Source organism: Amblyomma mixtum, chromosome 7 (assembly GCF_055824585.1).
Source record: "Amblyomma mixtum isolate Tamu chromosome 7, ASM5582458v1, whole genome shotgun sequence".
In the NCBI taxonomy this organism is placed as follows: Eukaryota; Metazoa; Arthropoda; class Arachnida; order Ixodida; family Ixodidae; genus Amblyomma; species Amblyomma mixtum.
In genome coordinates, this window is record NC_143018.1 from 64,507,730 (window position 1) to 64,530,044 (window position 22,315).

A 22,315-nucleotide genomic window follows, 5' to 3' on the forward strand; every position below is an offset into this window, starting at 1 on the left:
AAAAAGGTGCATTAAGAAAGGAGTGCATGAAATGTAGAGCGCTTCAGAAAAACGTTTCTAAAATGATAAGATATAATGCTCCACACATGGATTAAACTAATGAGCAGCTAAAATTTTAAAATGTTTTTGATGCCCACAAACATGTCAATGAATTTTCTGAGCTGTGCAGTCGGACACAAGCAAGCGAGGCGAGGTGTGAAATATGACCTTACCTGTCAGTGGTCTGTGGTCTCTCGTCCACAGACCACTGATGTGCGAATGTGATCAAACACCTTCTTTGAAGGTAACTTTGTGAGCTTTAGTTTAACCCACACAGGGGAAAAATTGTAGAAAGGTGCATTAAGAAAGCAATTCAAGAAATGCATAGCGTTTCAGCAAAATGTTTTAAAAACGATAAGATATACTTAAACCCTGAAGTAAGCTAATGAGCAGCTAAAATTTGAAAATCTTTTTGATGCCCACAAACATATCAGTGAACTTTCTGAGCAGTGCAATTGGGACACAAGCTAGCCAGGTGACCTTACGTTCCTCAAGTCCATTGAGCACTGATGCGCGAATGAGATTGAATACATTTTTTGAAAGTGATTTTCAATGGTTTCAGTTGAAATCACAACAGTAAAAAAAATGCCACTAATCAGTGCGATGGTACACACATGAGACAACATGAAAAGCGATATAACTGGACATAAAATGTAACGAATGCCTAAATTTATCATCTGTACTAATACTCTAGAATCTTGAGATGAGCCACTAATCCTGAAAATAGACAAACGCAAGAAGAGCTCCTAGGACGGCGATGTGGCACACTGGTGAGTTATGATAGGGTGAGTTGTGACAAAACACTTTTGGCGGTGAGAATTCTGCGTCAGATTGTACAGCATTTAAGCTTTACTGTCTACCGCGAGGATGGCTGTCACCTGCAGAGGTGGCGGCGCATTAGACATCCATGACGTCTGTCAGGCTGAGGTAAGAGCAGATATGAGCCTGCACATGCTTGCCCAGCTTGTCGAACCTGGGCTTTGCTCTCGGATGGGGGCGGCAGACAATCTTGTCCTTAACGACGCCCGTGAAGGTGAAGTAGTTGAGAGTTAGCCTCCTTCGAGCCCCGCCGATCTTGTCCTTGGCGGAAGCCTCGTCGTCATCCCCGCTGTCCTTGCACAGTTGCCTGACAACAGTACGAGAGTACTGCAAGGTCTCGAAGGCCAAGGCGTCTTTCTTACTGTGGGATCCCTTGACGAAGTGTACAGCTTGGTTGACGAGAGCCTGCATTATCGAGAAGGAGCAGTGTGGCTAGATACGTCTTCGAAGAACTCAGAACGACACTGCGCAAAAGCAAAAATGAGTGTTCTGCTTTTATTTGGCCTTAGTCAGACTTATTAGGTTCAACGTCCTAAAGCAACTCAGGCTATGAGGGACGCCATAGTGAAGGGCTCCGAAAATTTCGACCACCTGGGGTTCTTTAACGTGCACTGACATCGCATAGTACACGGGCCTCTAGAATTTCGCCTCCATCGAAATTCGGCCGCCGCGGCAGGGATCGAACCCGCGTCTCGGGTCAGCAGCCGAGTGCCGTAACCACTGAGCCACTGCGGCGGGTCGCCTCGGTCAGTATATATGCAATCAACGAAACGAGGACATCACGAAGTTCCGTCTTTTGAACGGCTCGTCACCCCCACAATTAAAAGAATCTTACCAACATACCCGTGAGCGCGATCGTATGCAATTAACAATAAAATCCGTAAACTTTCTTTCCCTCCAGGTGAATACGTGATAGCATAGAGGCCCACCGCGCCATCCCCCCGCCTTGTTAACACGATAAATATCCCCTGGGGGTCGAAGTTATTCCGGAGCCCTCCACTACGGCGCCTCATTCTTAGTTCACTCCCACCTTCCTCCCTTCCCTTATGGCGCGGTTCTGGGGTCCACCGAGATGTGAAACAATTACTTCGATATTTCCTTTCCTCAAAAACCGACTTTAAAAACGAGGCTCATGGTGATGACGAGGAAATAGAATGCATGAGCCTTTGTAGAAGCTCTTGTGGGAAGTGGGAATGCGGTGGTATCCACGATTGCTCGTAACAAGTTATCGAAGAGGTGCAAGATAGCCGTATAAAGCACACGAGGAGAGATGCTGCACGCAGGTGTTTGAGGAGCACATGAAAGGTGTACAGTATAGAAAGCAGGAAACGGAAGGAGGCAAAATGATGACGAGGCGCTGGTTGAGGAGGGCGCGAAGCGATTCCAACCATCTTGGGACGTTTCACGTGAGCCAACATTGAACAGAATAAGGGCATCTTTGTATTTGGTCTCTTTCGAAATGCGGCGGCAAAGGCTAGATCTTCATCTTGTGCCTTTCCTTAAGTGTCCGAGCTCCGTGACCATGGAGCTACCGCTGTGACTAACGGACAGAGCGAACTGCGAACTTAGGCATTCGACCCGATAGGTGCTTATCGCTGTAAGATTAGGAGGAGGTGGAGATTGGGAGTGAATTGTTGCATAAATTCCTACCGTTGTCTCAGCCAGCACTCGAGGGCGTAACTGAAAAATTTTTGCCATGGTGTACTTTTGTGACACCGACGCACTTTACACCGCATAAAGGTCCAAATAGGTGTCGCTCTAAAATGAAAGCTTAGGGAGGCTCAACGGTTATCTTTCGGTTCGCGACCGCTAGATGGTGAAAACGCACATTATAGTATGCAGCGAAGCCGTTTGCTACACCTTTAATTACTGCTCTAACTACGATATCTGGGTTAAAATATTATTTGGTGTTATCTAATGGTCAACTAGCATTGTTTAATTCTTTTACTTGTTTGTATTTTTATCTACACTCTCTATTCCCGATTCCAAGGCTACAAGGCGTTGAGTGGAGAAATTACGGATGAACAGCAATTGAATTGGAAATTGCCCATGGTTGCCTTCGTAATTTGTTATTAAACCGCAAAGAATGCGTTCAGGAGAGGAAGGCTGTAAAGTAAAACAAAAACAACTATAAAAGAGAAACATGGGGGTTAATTATGTGCTGAAAAAATATTTCACTACCGACTCAGTAAAAAAACCATGGAGGTCTTGGTTACCGCTCAACAATACGCCGTTAACAAACGCCATATACCTTGGAGAGTCTCCTAATATTCGTTAAAAAATTATCTGTCATTTTAATTATCTCCCATTTTCAAGCAACATTACGTTCCCTTAGTGCAATGGCCTACAATTCCTTGCCAGGAAAGGAACACAAACCTCCTGTGTGCGTGCGCAACATGCTCGCCCTAACAGGATAGGAATCAAAAACTAGCCAGGCTCCGCTTAGAGCCAGGTATAGGGGCATGTTTAAAGCAGTCTGCCTGTGCAGCGTGGTACAGATACAACGAATAACGAAAGTAATGTAAAAATGCATAGCGACAATGACATCAACAAAGGCTGTAGTATTAGCAGCAAAATCAAATTTCCATGAGCTACAAAATATAGCAACAGTGTTGCTGGCATCTCGGCATGCGGATGCACTGCCCGTCTGTTCCTATGTTTCGCGCACGAACTGATTTGGAGGACAATTCTCAGTGCTCGGATCATTCAGAGCGCATGTGCACAATGAGGTCGCCCATGTGACACTTCTGTGAGGTAGTGGCCTTGACTGCAGTCTTCAGCTCCACCGTGCCATGACTTTCATCTAAAGGAACTGAAAAAATTGGCAGTGGTTTAACTCTGGTTAAACCTGGAGGATTGTGAAAGCAACGAGGAGAGAGAGGGAGAGGCGACGGAGAGCGCGCTGTAGCGGCGGCGGCCCCGGCACGCTAGCTATGCGCCGCTACTGCGCATGCGCAACTGCCGAACGCAGCAGCGGCACCTCTGAGCCACCCGCGCAGCGTTGGCGGCGGCGCTCCAGCTGTGCGCCGTGTGACGTCACCGCTCATCGCGCATGCGCAGTATGGCCTTTCATTGGCTGCGCGAAATGGCTCGGCGACTCGCGTAGTACTTTCGCAACAAAACTGATCTGCCACACACCGGCCTGCAGTGGCGCTTGTATATGCGACTAAAGATCACGGGCAGCCTCAGTTGCTCTGACATCAGTGGCGTCTCTTACATGCTACGTGCACAACTCATCATTATCATACCCTCATTGTTTGTTGCGTCCAGCATTCCTACCGCTGAAACAGATGAACCCACAGTTCTCATTCGAATAAAAACCTCTTTTAGCCTAATCATACAAGCCAATCCAAGCTTAGTTATTTTCGAAAAAAAGTGATACAGCGCTCGAGGTGATCGGTTTATATCTTTCCGTATCATTAATATAGACTCGCCTTGTTGCGCCTGAGGGCTTCTTTTATGACGAGATCTGTAGCGCAGTTTTTGCACTGCGAATTGACGGCCATGGTGGTCAGGAAGCGGTTACGGGGCACGGCCTCCTTGAGTTCTCGGCAGAGGGTACGAATCTGCGAGGATCCACTGGAGTCTTCCTCATCCAAGTGGACGAAAATCTTGTTCAGCATGCGGTTCTGCTCCACCAGCCGGGCCAGGGCCTTGGCTGACCTCTTGCTGAACGTCTTCCTACATATGTCGAGTTCCGAAATGCTACGGTTTTGTTCCAGGGACCGCAGTACGCTGACGACGTAGTTTTCAGGCCAGTCGAGTACCAGGTTCAAATCCCTGCAAGAACGGAATGCCAGTCGCTTCAACGTGAAGACGGTAAAATCGCAGCAGCAGCTTGTTGGAGGAGCACCTCTTCCTCGGGCGAATAATTGCGGTCAGGAAAACACCGACGAAAGACGTATACAAGGAAACAACCGTTGACCATAACCGCCATGAAACGAAGAAATGTCGCCCCGACATTTTCCCTCTGGTGTCTCTATAGTGAAGGAAGAGCTAAAGTTTTACGATATTAACGCTGGAAACGGCAGCAAACATACCGCGTTGTCTTATTTTCCGGAGTTCTCAAATTGCGAGTTTACTGATTTATCTTCCTATTAGTTCGTGCAGAACTTGCATCGCGGGCCAAGCGATGCATCTTCTCTCGTTCAGTAATCCGCACAACTTTGCTGGGCTAAGCATGTATAGTTTTTGCCAAAAGAAAACAGGCTGCCTGGTTTGCTTGTCAATTGTACAGCTTCCCTACAGATAAATTCTCGTAAAGGGAGGGCAGGAGTCCTTCCTAGCGTAGGAATTTACAGCTTCGGGGGTGCCATAGATACTATACTATACTACTGACGGCACGTACCAATGAGTTCACCTAAATGTACTAACTCATTCTACTTTCCCATTCGAAAGGAGAGAAGTTTGAAGGGGCGTTCACAAATTGCGTCGCGAGCTTCAATGTCAGGTGCAGCTGTTAATGGGGTCTTGTTGCGCAAGAGTCTCATGGATGTCAAGTAAGGGTCACATTACATTACACGAGGGTAACCGATGACCGGCGACCTCGTGTTTGGTAGCATGGATATTTCATTACGCTATCCATGAGTGCACCGATGGCTCAGGGGCCTTGGCCACTGAGCTGTCAGAGCTATCAGTGCTGTCACTGAGTTGTCAGCACTGTCGGCACTGTCGGCACTGTCGGCACTGTCGGCACTGTCGGCACTGTCGGCACTGTCGGCACTGTCGGCACTGTCGGCACTGTCGGCACTGTCAGTTGTCGGCACTGTCAGTTGTCGGCACTGTCAGTTGTCGGCACTGTCAGTTGTCGGCACTGTCAGTTGTCGGCACTGTCAGTTGTCGGCACTGTCAGTTGTCGGCACTGTCAGTTGTCGGCACTGTCAGTTGTCGGCACTGTCAGTTGTCGGCACTGTCAGTTGTCGGCACTGTCAGTTGTCGGCACTGTCAGTTGTCGGCACTGTCAGTTGTCGGCACTGTCAGTTGTCGGCACTGTCAGTTGTCGGCACTGTCAGTTGTCGGCACTGTCAGTTGTCAGCATTGTCAGTTGTCAGCATTGTCAGTTGTCAGCATTGTCAGTTGTCAGCATTGTCAGTTGTCAGCATTGTCAGTTGTCAGCATTGTCAGTTGTCAGCATTGTCAGTTGTCAGCATTGTCAGTTGTCAGCATTGTCAGTTGTCAGCATTGTCAGTTGTCAGCATTGTCAGTTGTCAGCATTGTCAGTTGTCAGCATTGTCAGTTGTCAGCATTGTCAGTTGTCAGCATTGAGTTGTCAGCAGAGAAAAGGGAGAGGAAGCAGACAGGACCGGCGCTCACTATCAGCTGCTGTTCATCAGGAAGAAACCAAAATATACTCTTCACAACCAGGAGTGGATATGCAACACCAGTTCAGTCTTGAACACATACAGAGAGGATGCTTATGCTCGAGTCATGGTTTTTGTGAACATGAAACGCTTCACTGATTTTCCTTGTGAACTTATTTGTGTTTGCACAGGACCCTGGTTTCACTGGCGAGTTACGAGTCCTAGGCAACTTGGGCTAATGCACAGTCGCGGGGCGTGATAAACCCCGGTTTAGCATAATGAACAGGAAAAGGGATCAGGACGAGGACAGAAACAGAAGCACGAACCTTCACAAACTCACCCAGTTGTCCTTTCTACTAATCCTTGGTGCCTCTCGAAACAGTATAAGGCTAAGGAGGGATTGAAATAAAAAAAAAGCAAATGGTGCCCACCTGACGGCCTTGGTCTTGCCGAGAGCATCGACCAGCTGTTCAACAACAGCGTGCTCCACAGTGTCATCGCACTCAATGCACACTGTAGTAATGTTCGTGGCAGAGACTAGCGGTTCGAGAAGGTTTTTTGCGTCTTCTGCATTGTAGTAGGTCAGGTCTACGACGAGTGTAGATATTCTGCACAGCCCTAAGCCTTGCGCGATCTGCGTCGGGCGGGGCTCGTACCAGTCGACGTCAATGCGTGACGAGGCGCCGACCTCTCGAATAGTGTGGAACAATGTCAGTAGGTCGAGGTCAGGCGTCGAGCCGGACAGGTTCCAGGACATCTGCTCCAGCGTAGAATTCACCTGTTGATGGAAAGAATTTAGTACATGACGGCGTGGTACATAAGGCGTTAACAGGTGCAATAGATGATGTGTCGCGGTAGCAGAATCATTGTCCACAGTTGCTTATACAAACGATACTGAGCATATCTCATCAAGAAAGGAGGTCCAGGATTGAATGGTATGGCTACCGGAGCGAAATAAATTCATGAAATCTAAATTCACTATTAATATAAAAGGTGCTTAAGGGAAGCCCACCCCTAATTTTATACATACGGTTCTTTGAGTTTGAATGGGGGCTTTTTCCGGAAAGTAATAACTGCTGGCGGACGCCAGAAAAATGGTTAATCATGTTAACTAGCTGGCTGGTTAACAAGTTTTGAAAAGTTAAATTTTTAGCTATTACGTATAGGCGGCTGGTTGCAACTAGATTGGTTTAGATTTTACGGGGTTGAACGTCCCAAAGCGACTCAGGTTATGAGGGACTTGGTACTAGAGGGCTCTGGAACATTTCGACCGCTTGGGGTTCTTTAGCGTGCTCTGACATCGCGCAGTACACGGGTCTCTGGCATTTCCCCTCCATCGTATTGCTACTGCAGCGGCCGGGACCGAACCCGTGCCTTCCTGGTTAGGAGCCAAGCACTATAACCTCTAATCAACCGCGGGGGCTTAATTCCTATTTGCTCTGCTGAATATGTACGAAATGTAACAATGGTAAGAATACAACATCTAAATAAGACAATTTATTAAATATACATATTATGGATTGTGGATAGAAGGATCCACATAGAGCTTGAAATTGAGAAAAAAAAAGATTGATTTGAATACTTGCCGCCTAGCTGGCTGGCTTAAAAGTGGCGGAGGTCACAATACCAGGCTGATCGTGTGGCATTTACAGCGTGTGCTGGTGGGTCCAAAAACGCACCGCGTCTTCCAGGAGAACGCGAGGTTCGGACGCAATTGTGCACAATGTGCCTTAACACTATACAATCAAACATTTTTTTTGTAAATTATAATTCTGGGAGTAGTGTAACCGCCGGTTTGAGAGGCGCTATCGTGCGGAGCGACAGCAGCGAACGGGAGACCGGCTGCATGATGTCAACTCTGGGGTCCATTGCTTCCTCCGCGCACCCACCACTCCAGCTCGCTTCTCTGCGTCTGGCGTTCAAACTAGCTCGGGATCGGCGGCGATAGGCTCCTGTTAAGTTTTTTTTTTAAAAGCGTGAAATGGTTTTAGCTACATTTGTTGCGACGCGGGTGAGCTTGGCCCCAGAACACAGGCAGAACACCGCGCCGAACCCAAGGGAGGCCACGGAGACGAGCCTAAACAATCCTTCTGCGAACCTTTCCGTCTGCCATCTGCACCTACGTGCTGCGCTGCCGCTGCAATAGCGCATGCGTCAACAACAGCATCTTCGTTGTTTCGTAATGGGCGGAGCAGATATGCTCTGACCTGCAGACCGAACGGAGAATTCCTGCCGACGTGCGAATTAACCGAGAGCGCTGCGCGCGTTGCCCAATACGCACAGCAGAGGGCACGTGCAGAGCAATGGCGCCATCATTCAGCGCGATTGGAGCACGTTGTAAGCAATAGGATCCTTGCACTCTGCCTCCCAAGCGACGCTGCAGGCTGATCGTTGAGCTCGGTCGGGAAGAGACCTTTCCTCGCAACAAGATTCTGTCCAGGTTATGTAACGCCGGCTGTGCAAATTATTTCAAGCTTACATCTCGACCACCAGAAAGTGTTTCATTTTAGGCTCAATAAATGTTTGTTGGCGGCGCAGGCCAAGCCCGAATGAAATGGTTGGCTGATCACATGGCTGGTCCCAGCTGCCTCCCGCTGCTCGCTCCGGCAATAAAATGGCGCAATTAAGCACGCCTTTAAGCATTATCAGAGCGACTGATTGGAGACAGTTGCTGCGGTTCACGCGTGTCTGAAAGATACAGAAATGACAAGTCGAGCAAATTATCGCTGTTAGTAAAGTTAATTGCTCGGTAATATGTCCTTCCTCGGACGGAGGACACCAACCGGAAAAGTGTTAAGGGTCGTGCCTCTGAATACTAAGCATTTAAATACTTATATTTGGAAAAAAACGTCGCACCCTTAAGGCACAGACTGAGCAAGATATATGACGACATATGAACTGCCAACTAGCCCGTTCGACCACCCTTGGAAATAAGGGTGCACCCACTTACTCCGAGCGCCTGGACGAGGGCAGAGATTGAGGCGGCTGGAAGATTGTTATTCTTTACGTTGAGCACACGGAGCCGGGAGTCGACGCGGAGCTGGGAGGCGGCGTCGATCGCGAACGCCTCGCTCACGGCGAACCCGCGTATCTCCAACTCCACCAGGACGCCTGCACGGTGACACAGACGCAGGCACATATGTGTGGGTAAGAGATGCAGTCCTCTGGTGCTTGTTCCCCGTATGAAACAGCAAAATTCTTCCGCGTAAAGGCCCCTTATAAGATGAATCAGATTTATTAATTTCTATTTGTTTGCAATGCTATTAAATTGGAAACTAGAAGCACCATCTCAGTTCACGCACCTGTGATCAAGAATTGATTACTTACAGAAAGTGATAAATACGCTGATGACATCAAAATAGTGATATCCAATGCAATGCAGTTCTCATAACAACGTGAAGCTCCGCGATAAGGCTTAATGCTGCGACCGATAAAAGCACAATGAAAAGGAGGAAGTAGAGAATAAGGTAGAGAAAACGAATAGTAGTGGAATAGAAGCATGTACACTAAATAAAATAGAAGCAGAAAACTTATTACAAAACAGGGTTGGAAATGCAGCAGGTGACAAGAAAACGTTATAGAGACAGAACAGCACGCTCGGGAATGTCGCATCACAAAAATATACAGGGTGTGAAGACCCTCTCGAGATGCAGAGAAAATATCTTCTCAAAGAGCCGTTACCGTAGCGAAGAGTATCTTAGGGTACAACTGTGTCGTAAAATGCCCGTAATTACTGCCCTGCTGAAAAACGGTTGTCTCATCGGTAACCATATCAATACTAGGGAACTGCGCACGGGGAAGCATAATGGGCTTCGTGGGTCGTGCCTGGAAACTAAGCGTTTTCATCCTTGCATGGAGAATGTTTTGCAATTAGGTGTCGACTTAACTGCATAAGATTCTGCATGCAAGGATGAAAACACTGAAGTCTACCTAACTACATACCAGGTGTCGCTAAGCCTCGCTTCAGTGGGAGGTACCCTTGGAGAAGTGCCTGTCATGCTAATGTGAAAAACAAGTGTTATTACAATCTTAACGCTGGGATGGACGCTTTCGGAGAAAAGGGTGAGGGTGGGGGAAGCCGTTCTCAACTACAGTCATTTAACGCCGAGAGACGGCGAAAAGTCTGCGAGTTATGTTCCCGAACACTCGCTTTGTCGCCTTCCCCCGAATCGAAGGGACAGCGGCAGCTTAAGGCCTGAAACAGTCCGCAAAACCACTCTCGGTTAGCCTGTCCCTGAGCTTATATTATTAAGCATGTCGGTATTGCATACCTAATCGCATGAATAATTTGTAGTGAAAAAAAAACAAAAAAAACAAACAAACAAGAAAGCACTGCTTTCAGCGTGCTCTGTCCCTACCCTACGTACTCATTTAGTTTAGTGTAATAACCTCTTTGGCCCTTGAACTTTTTTTTTCATAAACCATGGTGCAATGCAAAGCGCGCAGTCCTTGCCTCCGATAAGCGCTGCATAAGCCCGCTGCAGACGTGGTTCGCACGGTGTGCAGAAACAGAATGTGAGGCTTTCCAGGTGACTTGTGGATGTCGGTGTCGGCCCTTCAGCCGCGTCGGTCACTGCCGTGCATGAATGTGGCTGCCGCGTCAAGGCGGCGGCCATGGCCTCGATGTCCTCGGCACGAATGGTGAAGAAGTTCACCGTGAGGGACTTGAGGCTCGAGCTCTGCAGAGCAGCCCGAAGCACGGCCGAGGGAGTGCACTCAGTCGTGCCGCTGATCTGCAGCCGCAAGGAAGAAATGAACGCATGATGCTTGATGGCAAGGTAGCGGACCGTATTTACCGAGTCGAGGCAGAACAGGGAAATTTTGGATGCTCATTTAGCAGTAGGATCGTAAGAATGGCCCTCAAAACGTGAGGTCTAAACGTAGCGCAAAAAGTTAAGTTTGGCTAGAAGTAGTTTGGTTTGGGCTAGTTGATTCATAGCTAAGATTGATTCTGAAAGCAGCGCAAAAGAGACGAGGACATGAAAGGCACAAAAAACATGACAAGCTGCCAACTTTAAAAAACTAAAAGTTGGAAGTTGGCGGCTGTTCCGCTGTTTCTTGTGTCTTTGTTTGCGCCGTCTTGAGAATCAACCTTAGTTAAGTTTGGCATTGCCGGTGCTTCTGACTAGTTTTTCAATTCCGGGCTGCAAACTGCGGCTGATCAAACGATCCTGCGTCTGCCAAGGTGAATGGGCTGTACGCCAAGTGCGTGACCTTGTCTGAGCCGCCAGAGACTAAGCGGCCACAAGCGCGCAAGGAGCCAACTTGTGTTGCGTGCTGGACAAGATGACCACCGTGGGTGAGCTGCCTGTGCCAGCTTTTCGCTGTAATCAAGTAGGATAGCCCCGTCCTGCAGAAACTCGCGTGCCTATTGAGCCATAATTGAGGCCATCAAGGAAGCTCTTAGATTAGCGAGAGTAAGCCTATTTATCGAAAGAGAAATGACATGGACAACGTTAAGTGAGGGGGAAGGAGGCAGGGTCATAAGAGATCAGATGCATGCGATTGTATAACAAATCCAAGAGAAGAAGACAGACCTGGACTGAAGAAAAGAAGGGCCGTGCTGATGGTCGAGATATGCTAGCGTAACACAGGGGATATCATGGTCATAGAAACGTAAACGAAGTGCATATAGAGAACCCAGATTAGCAAATGGGGTGGAATAGGGCGGTTTCGGCAGGTGCAGTACAGGGCCCAATGAAAGGCGCACATTAACACTGCCCAAAAAAATTCGGCAGTGGTCCTTACCTCTAGGCTTTCTAGAGCGACGAGGTTTCGCACGACATGCGCGAGAATTTCGCACTCTTGTGGCATCACAAGCAGCTCTGGCAGCGCGAGACTTGTAACAGTCTTGTTTTTAGCCAGACAGTCCAGGAACTGCATAGCCTCGTCATCTCCGACCTGCGCGTAAAAATTCCAGTTAAGTTGTCATAAGGACTTTATTTCTGAAGGCAGCAGTTGCCGAAATGGGACAGGAAACTTTTCGCTGCCTTGCGCACCGATAAGTTGCATGTACTTTGCCTACAAACTGGACTGAACGCGGTCCAGATTCTCCTGATTGCAAAGAATCGCACTCCTGACGCAGTCATGCATTTCCCGGTCTCTCCGTTGACCATGCCATTTACTCACCCCTGTAGAATATTGACCACAGTCTGGGTAGTGTCCTTCGGGATGTTACACAGCACTTCAGAAATTTCAGCTGAAAAGCATTCTTCACCTAGCAACGGTCGGCGTGTTTACTTCACTGTGTCACACTTTGCTATTGCTCATAGAACTTGAGATCAGCGACACAAGCGCAGTTTTAAATAAAGCCTTCAGCGAGAACACAGCGGCAAGCGTTGGAGATGCTGCCTCTACAGTTTTGAATCTTCAATCAAAGTGTGCTCTGAGTACGGAAGAATTCAACATAGAAAAAAGCCCCGTTTTTTTTAATCACAATAAATTATAGCGAAATGAGGTGCTTAGATTTCTTGATAAGGCGGTTATATTGCTGCTTCTGCTGCTTTTGATGTTGACGTTTAGTTTTTTTCCGGTGCAAGGGCATCTGCGGTCAGAGTGCCGTCGAAGTTATCTGTACGTCGTCGACGTAAAGAAACAGACCGAGGCAGCAACCTTTGTTCAATTATTTTAGCTATAAAAAGTGTGCAGCTAAGAGCACCATCTTAGAGAGCACAGATTTTCTGTATGAACTGCTTTTATAAACCGTTAGCAACGCGAACATTGAACGAAAACGCTAGGAGAGAAGTATCAATAGAGTTCAGCGTAATCCCTGACACTGCAAAGCACCACAGATCACGAAGAATGCCAATACGTCACGTCACGTTTCATCCGTTTTCCACGTAAAAAATGCAGATACACAGTGCTTTTTATGAAAAAAAAATACAAACATCCCTCACATGTGCCGAATGAAACGGGTTGGTCAGTTCCTGACCCGCCAGACCTGAATCCAGTCTGGCATTGTTCAGGAAGGCCACTGAGCTCAAGAAAATAGATCAGACTAAGAGTTATCTTTTTTTCGAAGAGCTTACCTGTCTCCAATCTTTCGGCTGACGTCTAGAGCATACTAGTGTTTATTCGTGCCACATGCTTTACTATCACGACCTGCAGCTTAGTTCTCACATGTTCTTAATGCAACCTTCAACAGATGCATAGTGAAAGGGCTATTGTATTCTACAGTAGGCGGCCATTTATCACGAATACGTTTTTGTCTTCGTTTATAAAGTTACCTTGCGTTTATGAAATGAATATTGTGTACTCAGGTCAATAAATCATCGGGCATAGTGCGTTCGCTTGGTGCTGGAGTGAATGAGCAGCAAGGCTGACAAGATGGCATGATATTTGGGGTTTAATGCCGTAAAGCGCCATGAGCTATGAGAAACTGCGTAGTGGAAGGCTATATATTAATTTCCATCTTCTTGAGATCCTTGACGTGCACTGGCAGCGCACAGCACACAGGTGCCTTGCATTTTGCTTCCATCGCGATGCGGCCGCCGTATCCGGTATCGAACCCGCGTCCTCTGGCCCAGCTGCCAAGCACCATAACTCTAGCCAACGCGGCGGAGCGGGGCTGGTAAGAGGGATTGGATGAACGCTGGGCACTCTCACGGCGCTTAGTCTGCTGTACATTTGCTCAGTGTCTGTGCGCAGGAGTTCACAGATGACAAGAACGATTTCCTGCTTGCTGTTATGAACGCAAATTTCGAACACCGGGAAGCTCCCAAGGATGGCGTCCAGGCCTGCGTCTCTCCGAGCCTGCGCGTCGTCTTCATGGAGCGTAATAATTTAGTATCGCCGAATAATCTTGGGGTACAGGTTCGTTCCCCTCGAGGTCGGCTACGTTGGATGCTCGGTAATAAGTGTACCCTCGAGCTATCCTGTCCGCCTCTTGGTTCCCTGTTACTCCCGCGTGTCCCGGTGTCCATACTATCGTATGCCTGATTGGTTCTTCGTTTGGTTGTCGTTGTGTTATGTGGCCCCCAGAGCGGAGTATGCGGAGCGCTCTGTGCCCTATTCTGCCGCGTAGGTAGTTGCGGCATGCTGTTTGTGAATCTGTAAGGATTGTTAGAGACCGTTTAGATCGATAGCCCTCCGCTAAATTATTACAAGGGCTACAGAAAGCGGTATCCATCACCACACAACTCCCTTAGCAGAGAAGACTGTCGCGTGAAGGCAGCTACAAACGGGCTCGTACCCGCACCTACACGTACTCAACAAAATGTATCCCACAAAATACACTGACAAATGCCCTTGGTGCCAAAAACCACCAATGCTGTACCACATAACGTGGGCATGCCAGAGGATAAGCGTGGTACGGTTATAACAAACCCGAGTGCAGTGGAAGAAACAAAGGTAGTATGTGACAGCGGAACACTGTACGAAAAACTCGTCTTCCCTAATAATTCTTCGCAATTTTCAGGTTTGCATCCAGATCCAGGGGCTCTGTAATGATTAAACTGAAACTTCAGCGCTGATGCTCTTCTTCCTTCCTAGTTTCTGCGCACGGCACTGCCGAAGCACATTGCTGAAAGAAACACTCTTCAACAAGGCCCACATGCTGACGTTAGCAAGGAAGGAACAATGACAAGGAAGCCGGCTTCACGCTTTTGTAGAACATTACTAATGAGCAACACGAGACTTGGCCTTTTAGACCGCATAGACAATTCCAAGCTTTTGCCGCAGAGAAGTTCGCCTCTTGAGCCATTGTTGCAAAAATGAAACACGCGAAGGAAACCAACATGCTTGCTTTGTAAATTGGCTTGTGGACTTCGGAAGGAAATGAAAAAGCTCGTATATCTGAGAACAACACTTGCAAAATCAACAGGAGACATTAAACTTCTCGCCAATAAAACATACATCAGAACAATATTGGAATGCCTGGTCGCTATTTGGGACACTACACTGAAATGCACGTCACTAAATTTGAAAAGGTACAATGCAAGAAAGTCGGTAATGTTAATTTAAAACGCATTTAACTTCTCCGCATTTACAACCCGGCTCTTACTGGCCTCAAAATCGGAAAGCACGCCGTTAAGGCATTACTAGGAGCGGATTAAACTTTTTTTACTACTTGTTTTAACTTGAGCAACTTGAAATTGATAAAACATACTACATTAAAACCGCCAACCCACGAGCAACACGTGTTTATCACCCTTGAAGAGTATTGAAAGTTGTAGTAAAACTCCCCCCCCCCCCCCCTCGCCTACCCGCCAACTAAAATTTTTAAACGATCATTCTTTCTTGCAACGGCTGGTCATTGGAAAACGTTATCTGCCGATGTTGTTCAATGTGCAAGTTATTCCCTCACGGACTATCCTGAATGTCGAAATCCATACACTTTATTATGCATTTCGACATTTTGACATTTTTTTCGACATTTTAAGTTTTATTTCTTAGACCATGGCGTCCAATTGGATTGCCATTATGTTCCTTTGGCATGATTTTTTTCCTCTTTTTTTTTGAAATTTGCTTTTGGGTTTTGCAATCGAACTTGCTGCTTGCTGGCCTAATGCTTGTTTGTCTTCACGGTGATTGGTTACGATCCTATGTATAAAGGATTTTTGAGCAGATTTATCTCTTGTACGCCAACTCCCGTCTAGAATCAAGCACTCAGGCTGCCAGTTTTAAGTACAATTAAAAGACGAAGCCACTGCACACATAGAACGGGAATGACTGCGGATTGGGCGCTTTACCTCAACGTCGTGAAGGGCGAGACGCTTGAGAGTGGTGGTGCGCACCAGGTATCTGCCCAGCGTGTGTGCCACGTCGTCGTCGAAGAGCACGTGCCGTATCTCCAGGGAATGAAGGGCCTGAAGGCTGGAGACTGCGTGGGACCACGTCCCCTTGTCGAAGTAGAGCCACTGCAGACAGCGGGGGTCGGTAGGGAAAGCAGGGAAAAGCGTTGCGAGATCCTTTGGACAATGTCGTTGTTAAAAATTGCGTGACACCTTGGCAACTAAAGTGCTGAGAGACGAAAGCCGAGGACACTATGCCGTGATGACTTCCGGTGGATGGGACGTCACACCGTTCCCGTGGCTACATCGATACCCAAATTATACATCTTTCGGGGTTAATAAGCGTTAATTATGCTTAATTACACATTTCTCCATCTAATTTGACACAAATTCGACTTTTTGCGACCATTCTGTGATAATTTTCACTATGCCGTGAAGACATCCGGTGGATGTGACGTCACACCGTTCCCGTGGCTATGTCAACGTCCACGCTATTTCGACGCAATTTCGACATTTTTGCCTATGATTAATTAATTAACCTACAGTCATCAAACTTGGCCTCCAGGTTCATGTTATCTTCTATCTGAAGCAACAATTGGTTTTCTTCAATCTTTTTTAGTTCCCGAGTTAAACGCGTGTGACAGGCTTTGTTAACGGAAGACGGTATGAGCCATTAAAGGCTTTCGTCTTTGACTTGTTTCTGCACAGTGCATGTTATTGCGTGCAAGTCCCCAGCAGGTGAAAGCAGTATACTCTAACGCTGCGCTAAAAATGTTGGCAGCGACAGCAGCACAGCTCACCGCGGGGCATTCGTCGCTCAGCGCACCAATGTATTTGATGTGCCGGACTCCAGCGCCCCCATTCTGCAGGCCATGCCAGAATACGTTCATCTCGATCAACGTGACATTTTGGTTCATCACAACACGGGTCACGCACCTGCACAATTGCCAGAAATGAGAACAAACATTCAGACATTGGTCAACGCTTTTTTTTTCCCATGATGCCTGCATCTCAGTAGGTTAGCGATACGCTCACCAACCCGTCCTCTTTTGTGCTGCAAAACCTGGAGCTAATTGTGCTTCATTTCTTGGAGTTTTACGATTCCTCTCGCCCAATCACCCAAAATTATTTGGGAATGAGAACTTTTCTTACGCTGCATTAGACATACGCTCGAAAGCCTTTTGGGGGCTTTTGTAGGTGGCTCAGTGGTAAGGCGTTCGTCTACCGAGCCGGAGTACCTGGGTTGGAACCCGACCGTGGCGGCCGCGTTTCGATAGAGGCGAAACGCATGAGGCGCCCGTGTGCTGTGCGATGTCAGTGCACGTTAATGATTCCCAGATGGTCAAAATTATTCCGGAGATCTCCACTACGGCACCTCTTTCTTCTATGTCTCCATCACTGCCATGCGCCAAATTCACCGCGAATTACTTATTAAACCTCTCCCCAAATACATGCACCCCACCTACAACGAACCCCGCTGCAGAGGTCGCACACGGGCACTCCACAAACACTATGGCACAGAACCGTATGCCGTTTGGATGGATGCCGCATTCTCAGGCGAGGACGCGGTTGTAGCCATCACGAACCCCTACCTCCAACCGATTGCCACCGTTCACATAACCCCTACTGCCACTTCGGAGGAGGCCGAAGAAGTCGCCATTGCCCTGGCCATCACACGCACGGAGGCCCGACATATACTATCCGACTCTAAAACGGCCATACTATATTTTGCTCGCGGAAGAGTTCACGTCCCTGCATTTCGCATACTGAACTCCCTCGCCGCACACCCGCCCCGCCACATGGAGCTGATATGGCTGCCTGCCCACTCCGGGAATCCTGGAAACGAGGCCGCCAACGCTTTAGCCCGAGGTTCTGTCAACCGGGCACCGGCGGCCTCCGACCTGGTGTTCTCGCGGGAGCGCATGCACTCATTGAGTGAAATGGCGCAGGCCTGCAAAGCCGAGCGTCGGCTCTACCCTCTACCCTCCACCCAATCCCTCCTTCGACAATTATCATCCGACACTTTGGAGGCGGCTCCAAGCACACACTTTACCCTCCCCTTATATACGCTCGCGCTATCACCAAGTCCACACAAACCACTCCTGTACCCTCTGCCACCACCCCAAAGCCACTCTCGACCACATCCTTTTCCTCTGCCCGGCAGATCCTCCCCTGCGGAGCCTGGACCACCTTACCGCTTGGGAGGCTTGGGAGACCCTACTGCGTTCCGAGGACCCGGCCAAGCAAGCCATCGCCACCGGCCGGGCTGCCAGCGTCATGAGCCTCCGGGACATGAACGTTTGTGAGCAGTGGGGCCGTGCGGGGGCCCACGGACCTGTGTGTCCCAAACTCCCCTGTTGCAAATAAAGTTTTCACCACCACCACCACCACTACCACTACCTCTCTTCTTTCACTCCTACCTTCCTCCCCTCCCTTACGGCGCGGTTCAGGTGTCGGCCGAGATATGTGGGACAAATACTGCCATTTTCTTTCCTCAAAAACCAATTTACCATTTTTTTTGTAGGAAGTGGCGCCAAGGCATTTTTCGACAAAAACCTCGAAGACGGCCCCCTTGCCACACATTACTGCGCACTTCAAAGATCGGTGAAAGCAAACTAGGCCTGAGCGCCCCACGCTTCTTTCAATCCCCGTGTCGGTGCCTAAAGCTCAAGCAATGCACGTGTTTCGCCTGTCATGACATGCTTAAATCAGCTAGCTCACAAACATCGTTGGCAATGACTTTATTTTTCTTAAGATGTTGCTTCTTTCTGTATTGGTTGCGCCATCATCACAGCCTCTACAGTATGCGCACGTGCTGTTTTTGTTATCTCATATACATGTTGTACTTATCCCTAGCGTCGTTTCTGATCGCTTCTTGACGTCTGTGCTACGACGCTATGGCTTGTGATAAGAGAACAAGCTGTGAGGTGTTCCGAAAAAAAAAAATAACTGCGAACTTTTCTCTCCGAAGATAAAAGTCCGGATAAATTGGCGACGAGGACGGGATTCGTTATGCTCGCTGGCTTAGCGATAACAGTCTATTGTATGAGTGTTCTAAAACAATATTACGACGTCACATCGTTTTCAATGCATTTGTCTTGTATAGGTAGCTTCGGTAACAGCCCACGCCATATTTCCGGCGGCAATTTCAAATTATTCAGAGGACTCCGGCGTCGACCTTGGCCTACGTCATCGACGAGGTCCGCGCCGCTGCCAAGGAGCAGCGTTCGCTTCGGAGCACTCAGTCGTCGAAAGCGAGTGAGTGCATTTTTCATATCCAGCATTCCTAAACGCGTGAAGAACGTTATGAGCGCAGTGATATTTTTTTTACGCGCTTCGAATTCGTCGGCCAGTCGAGGAAATCGCTATGCCTAGCGAACCTACGCAGTTTTGAAGGATGTGAGGAATTGAAGAATGTAGGCAAATGCCTGCTGTATTTTTAACATATAAAATAAAATAGGAAGAAATATTACAAGCCATTCATGTTTTCAAGACTATCCATGCAAGACTGATTAGAGTCGCCGTGTCCGTCTCCACTGAGCTCTACGGGGAAAGCCGAGAGGACGTTACTGTTATTTTGGCCAACCTGTTCGTGCTCATACGAAACACCACAAGCACTTCTACTCTTGTGACAATTCTGTGATGTGAACTGTTATTAGTACTCGGTGTATGAATGCTTAGAGTTTGTTCTATGCCTAACAATGAAAGTAGCTAAAGTTTCTCTGTGAATTTTGACAATTAGTGCGTTATCCAGCCTACTAGTTAGCACATCTTAGCTGTGTTCTAATGCGTTCAACGCTGACAATGCTAAGGCAAAAAAAAAGCGTTCTTAATCAAAAAGCCTATATTTAAAAATTCCTTCAGATATCAGGTGAGGAGGAGGAGGTAGAAGAGGAAAGGCAGGGAGGTTAACCGGAAGAATAATCGGTTTGCTGCCCTACACGGGGGGAAAGAATGGAGGGGATAAAAAAAAGAAAGAAAGGAGAGTAGCAGAAAACTGAAATCACTCTAAAAAGTCAGTGTTCGTTGAAGTCACAGCCCATCAGGTGAAACACCCGATATTGCTGTGGGCTCAGGCGCCCACCCATAGTGAGGCAGTTATTGCTCCTTGCAGTTCCCCGTAACATCCGCTCCCGTATTGATTCACATGCTTAGGCGTTCGCCACAAGTTAGGCGGTGAAACCGCGAGCTGATATGAACCAAAATCATCCAATCTAGTTCGCCTTAAACGCTGCTAGCATGAAGTACTTAACCAGGAAAGTGAGTACGGGCAATTCAGCAAGCATTAGTTTATTAATGTGAAAGCCTTATATGCATCATGAGAGCGAAAAGCCGTTGCCGGAAGTTGTCCGCAGCTCGTGTCCACATGTCCACAGGAAGTGGTACCTCTCATGTGTTAGATTTAATTGTGTGATGACTGCGTAGGATGTAGTAATGCAAATGAATAAACTGGTTATAACGAAGAGTCTTGTGACGAATGATGAGCTGTATAAAGAACTAATGACCTCATCTAAGCGTCATGTGACAAGTGTCAAGTGACTAAAGATGATTTTGAAAAAAAAAATTGGTGTCGTCCAATGGTGATAGTATCACTTGACAGTGATTACTTAAGAGTCATGAGACATTGTCACGTGAAAACGAACTTTAAAAAGACTCAAAGTCGCTCAAAATTACGTAATAGTGTACAGACGAAGCACCTAGTAGCACAGACGAAACATCTAATCACCGCAAAAGTAGCAACAACAACACTTTCGCATTTCTCCAATACAGTATACTGCAGCGCTCTCAATTTTTTCCACCCTACGACGTAGGGAATCGCAATACTCGACAGACCCGACTTGCGCAGGTCGGCCACATATGCCACTCGCCTGTGCTGCAGAATTACGTGCATCAGAAGGGAGGTCCGGAGTGCGTCGGTGACTTGCGGGATGCTGCTCTTAGGCCAGTTGTATCCCCGCATCGTCAGTTCACCCCACGAGTGTTCGCGCAGCTCTATGTAGTTGCGAGACAGCACGCGATTCCACGGCTCGAGCTCAGACATTAGCCAGCACTGCTTTTCACCGGGCTCCCAAGTGCAGGGCCGGTCGTAGTTCTCGCGGTAACCGCTGCCATCTTGAAGCGCTGCGTTGGGGTTGGGAAACAAATCGAAAGTGATTAGGCGTGTTTTATGGCCTTCTCTCGATAATACGAGATCGACTTATTTTGGGATGCGGGTCTTTCAACTATTGAAAATCGACTTAAAAAAAAAAAACTTCCCCTAGTAAAATGCTTCAAACTATATCACAGTAGAAGAACCGCTCTCAAAACCATCACAAGGTAGAAAAAATGGCAGCAGTCTAGCTTTGGTTAAACCTGGTTTCGTTGCGAAAGCAATGGTTGCCTGGCTACGCTTATGATTCGCTTGTGGTTTGGCGTTTAGGCGTCCATCGTTTTCGCGTGCCTTCACCCAGCTCCATGCTTTCCATAACGACAAGTCTGCACTGAGGCAAACCGTATATACCCTCGAAACGACACCTCCTCCCCCTCTACTACGCACAACTGGCGAAGCGAGCGCCGGCGGCGGCGGCGCCATCTGGCGAAGCGCGAAGGCGGCAGCTGCTGCGGTTGCTAGGCGACGGCTCAAGGTCATTCTTGGAGTCGTCGCCACGGCGAAAGTGCGGCCACGCTGAGGAGAAGAAGCAGTGGACACGGTGTTGCTTTCGCAACAAAAATAATACTTTGATAGTCACGTGGCTGAAAAACTAAGTCCCATCTTCGAAAGACGTCAGACTACACGCAGTCGCAATTCCGGAAGCACTATCCGATTGCCGCCATTTTGATATCGTTTGAAAGCTAGTTGCACACACCCTCCGCAACCTTGCGAGATTGTAACTTGTCGCCCGTCTCGAGGGCGGCTATGAAGTGGCGGCTAAGCCTCGGGTGGAAGACAGCGGGAATCTGATCTTTCTCCACTATAAGATAGCATGCATGAACAACAGTGCGTATTTTTGGCTGCCGACCGGATGTTTTCGTGATGAATGCGCTACGTTTGTACGTACTTTCGTGTGCGTTAGGTGGCCCACGCAGTTCCCGATAAAGTTCAAAGATTGATGTGGGATCACTGTTTCACCTCAATTAAGACGTCCCAAAGCGACTAAGGCTATGAGAGACGCCGTAGTGAAGGGCTCCGGAAATTTCGACCACCTGGGGTTCTATAACGTGCACTGACATCGCACAGTACACGGGCCTCTAGAATTTCTCCTCCAAAGAAATTCCATCCGCCGCGGCCGGGATCGAACCCGCGTCTTTTGGGTCAGCAGCCGAGCACCATAACCACTGAGCCACCGCGGCGGCTCAATTAAGGCGCGCGACAATAGATACGAACGAATTTTCGCAGCCGACATGCCAATTGTTTCCCCCGAGAACTCCGGGCTGCGAACAACTGAG

At 48.1% G+C, this 22,315-nt stretch overlaps 1 protein-coding gene across 1 annotated transcript; it reads right to left on the bottom strand.

Annotated features, from left to right (window-relative positions):
• Positions 1–506: 506 nt before the first annotated feature.
• LOC149336307 (uncharacterized) lies at positions 507–20,945 on the bottom strand. Its single transcript, XM_089554114.1, has 9 exons — positions 20,758–20,945; positions 16,774–16,825; positions 11,907–12,059; positions 10,612–10,891; positions 9,109–9,269; positions 6,590–6,936; positions 5,452–5,607; positions 4,293–4,638; positions 507–1,263 (listed from the first exon to the last, which is right to left on the bottom strand). Exons 1-9 carry the CDS (start codon positions 20,928–20,930, stop codon positions 937–939), a joined length of 1,995 nt encoding a protein of 664 aa, XP_089410240.1. The 5' UTR covers positions 20,931–20,945; the 3' UTR covers positions 507–936.
• Between the last annotated feature and the right edge of the window lie 1,370 nt (positions 20,946–22,315).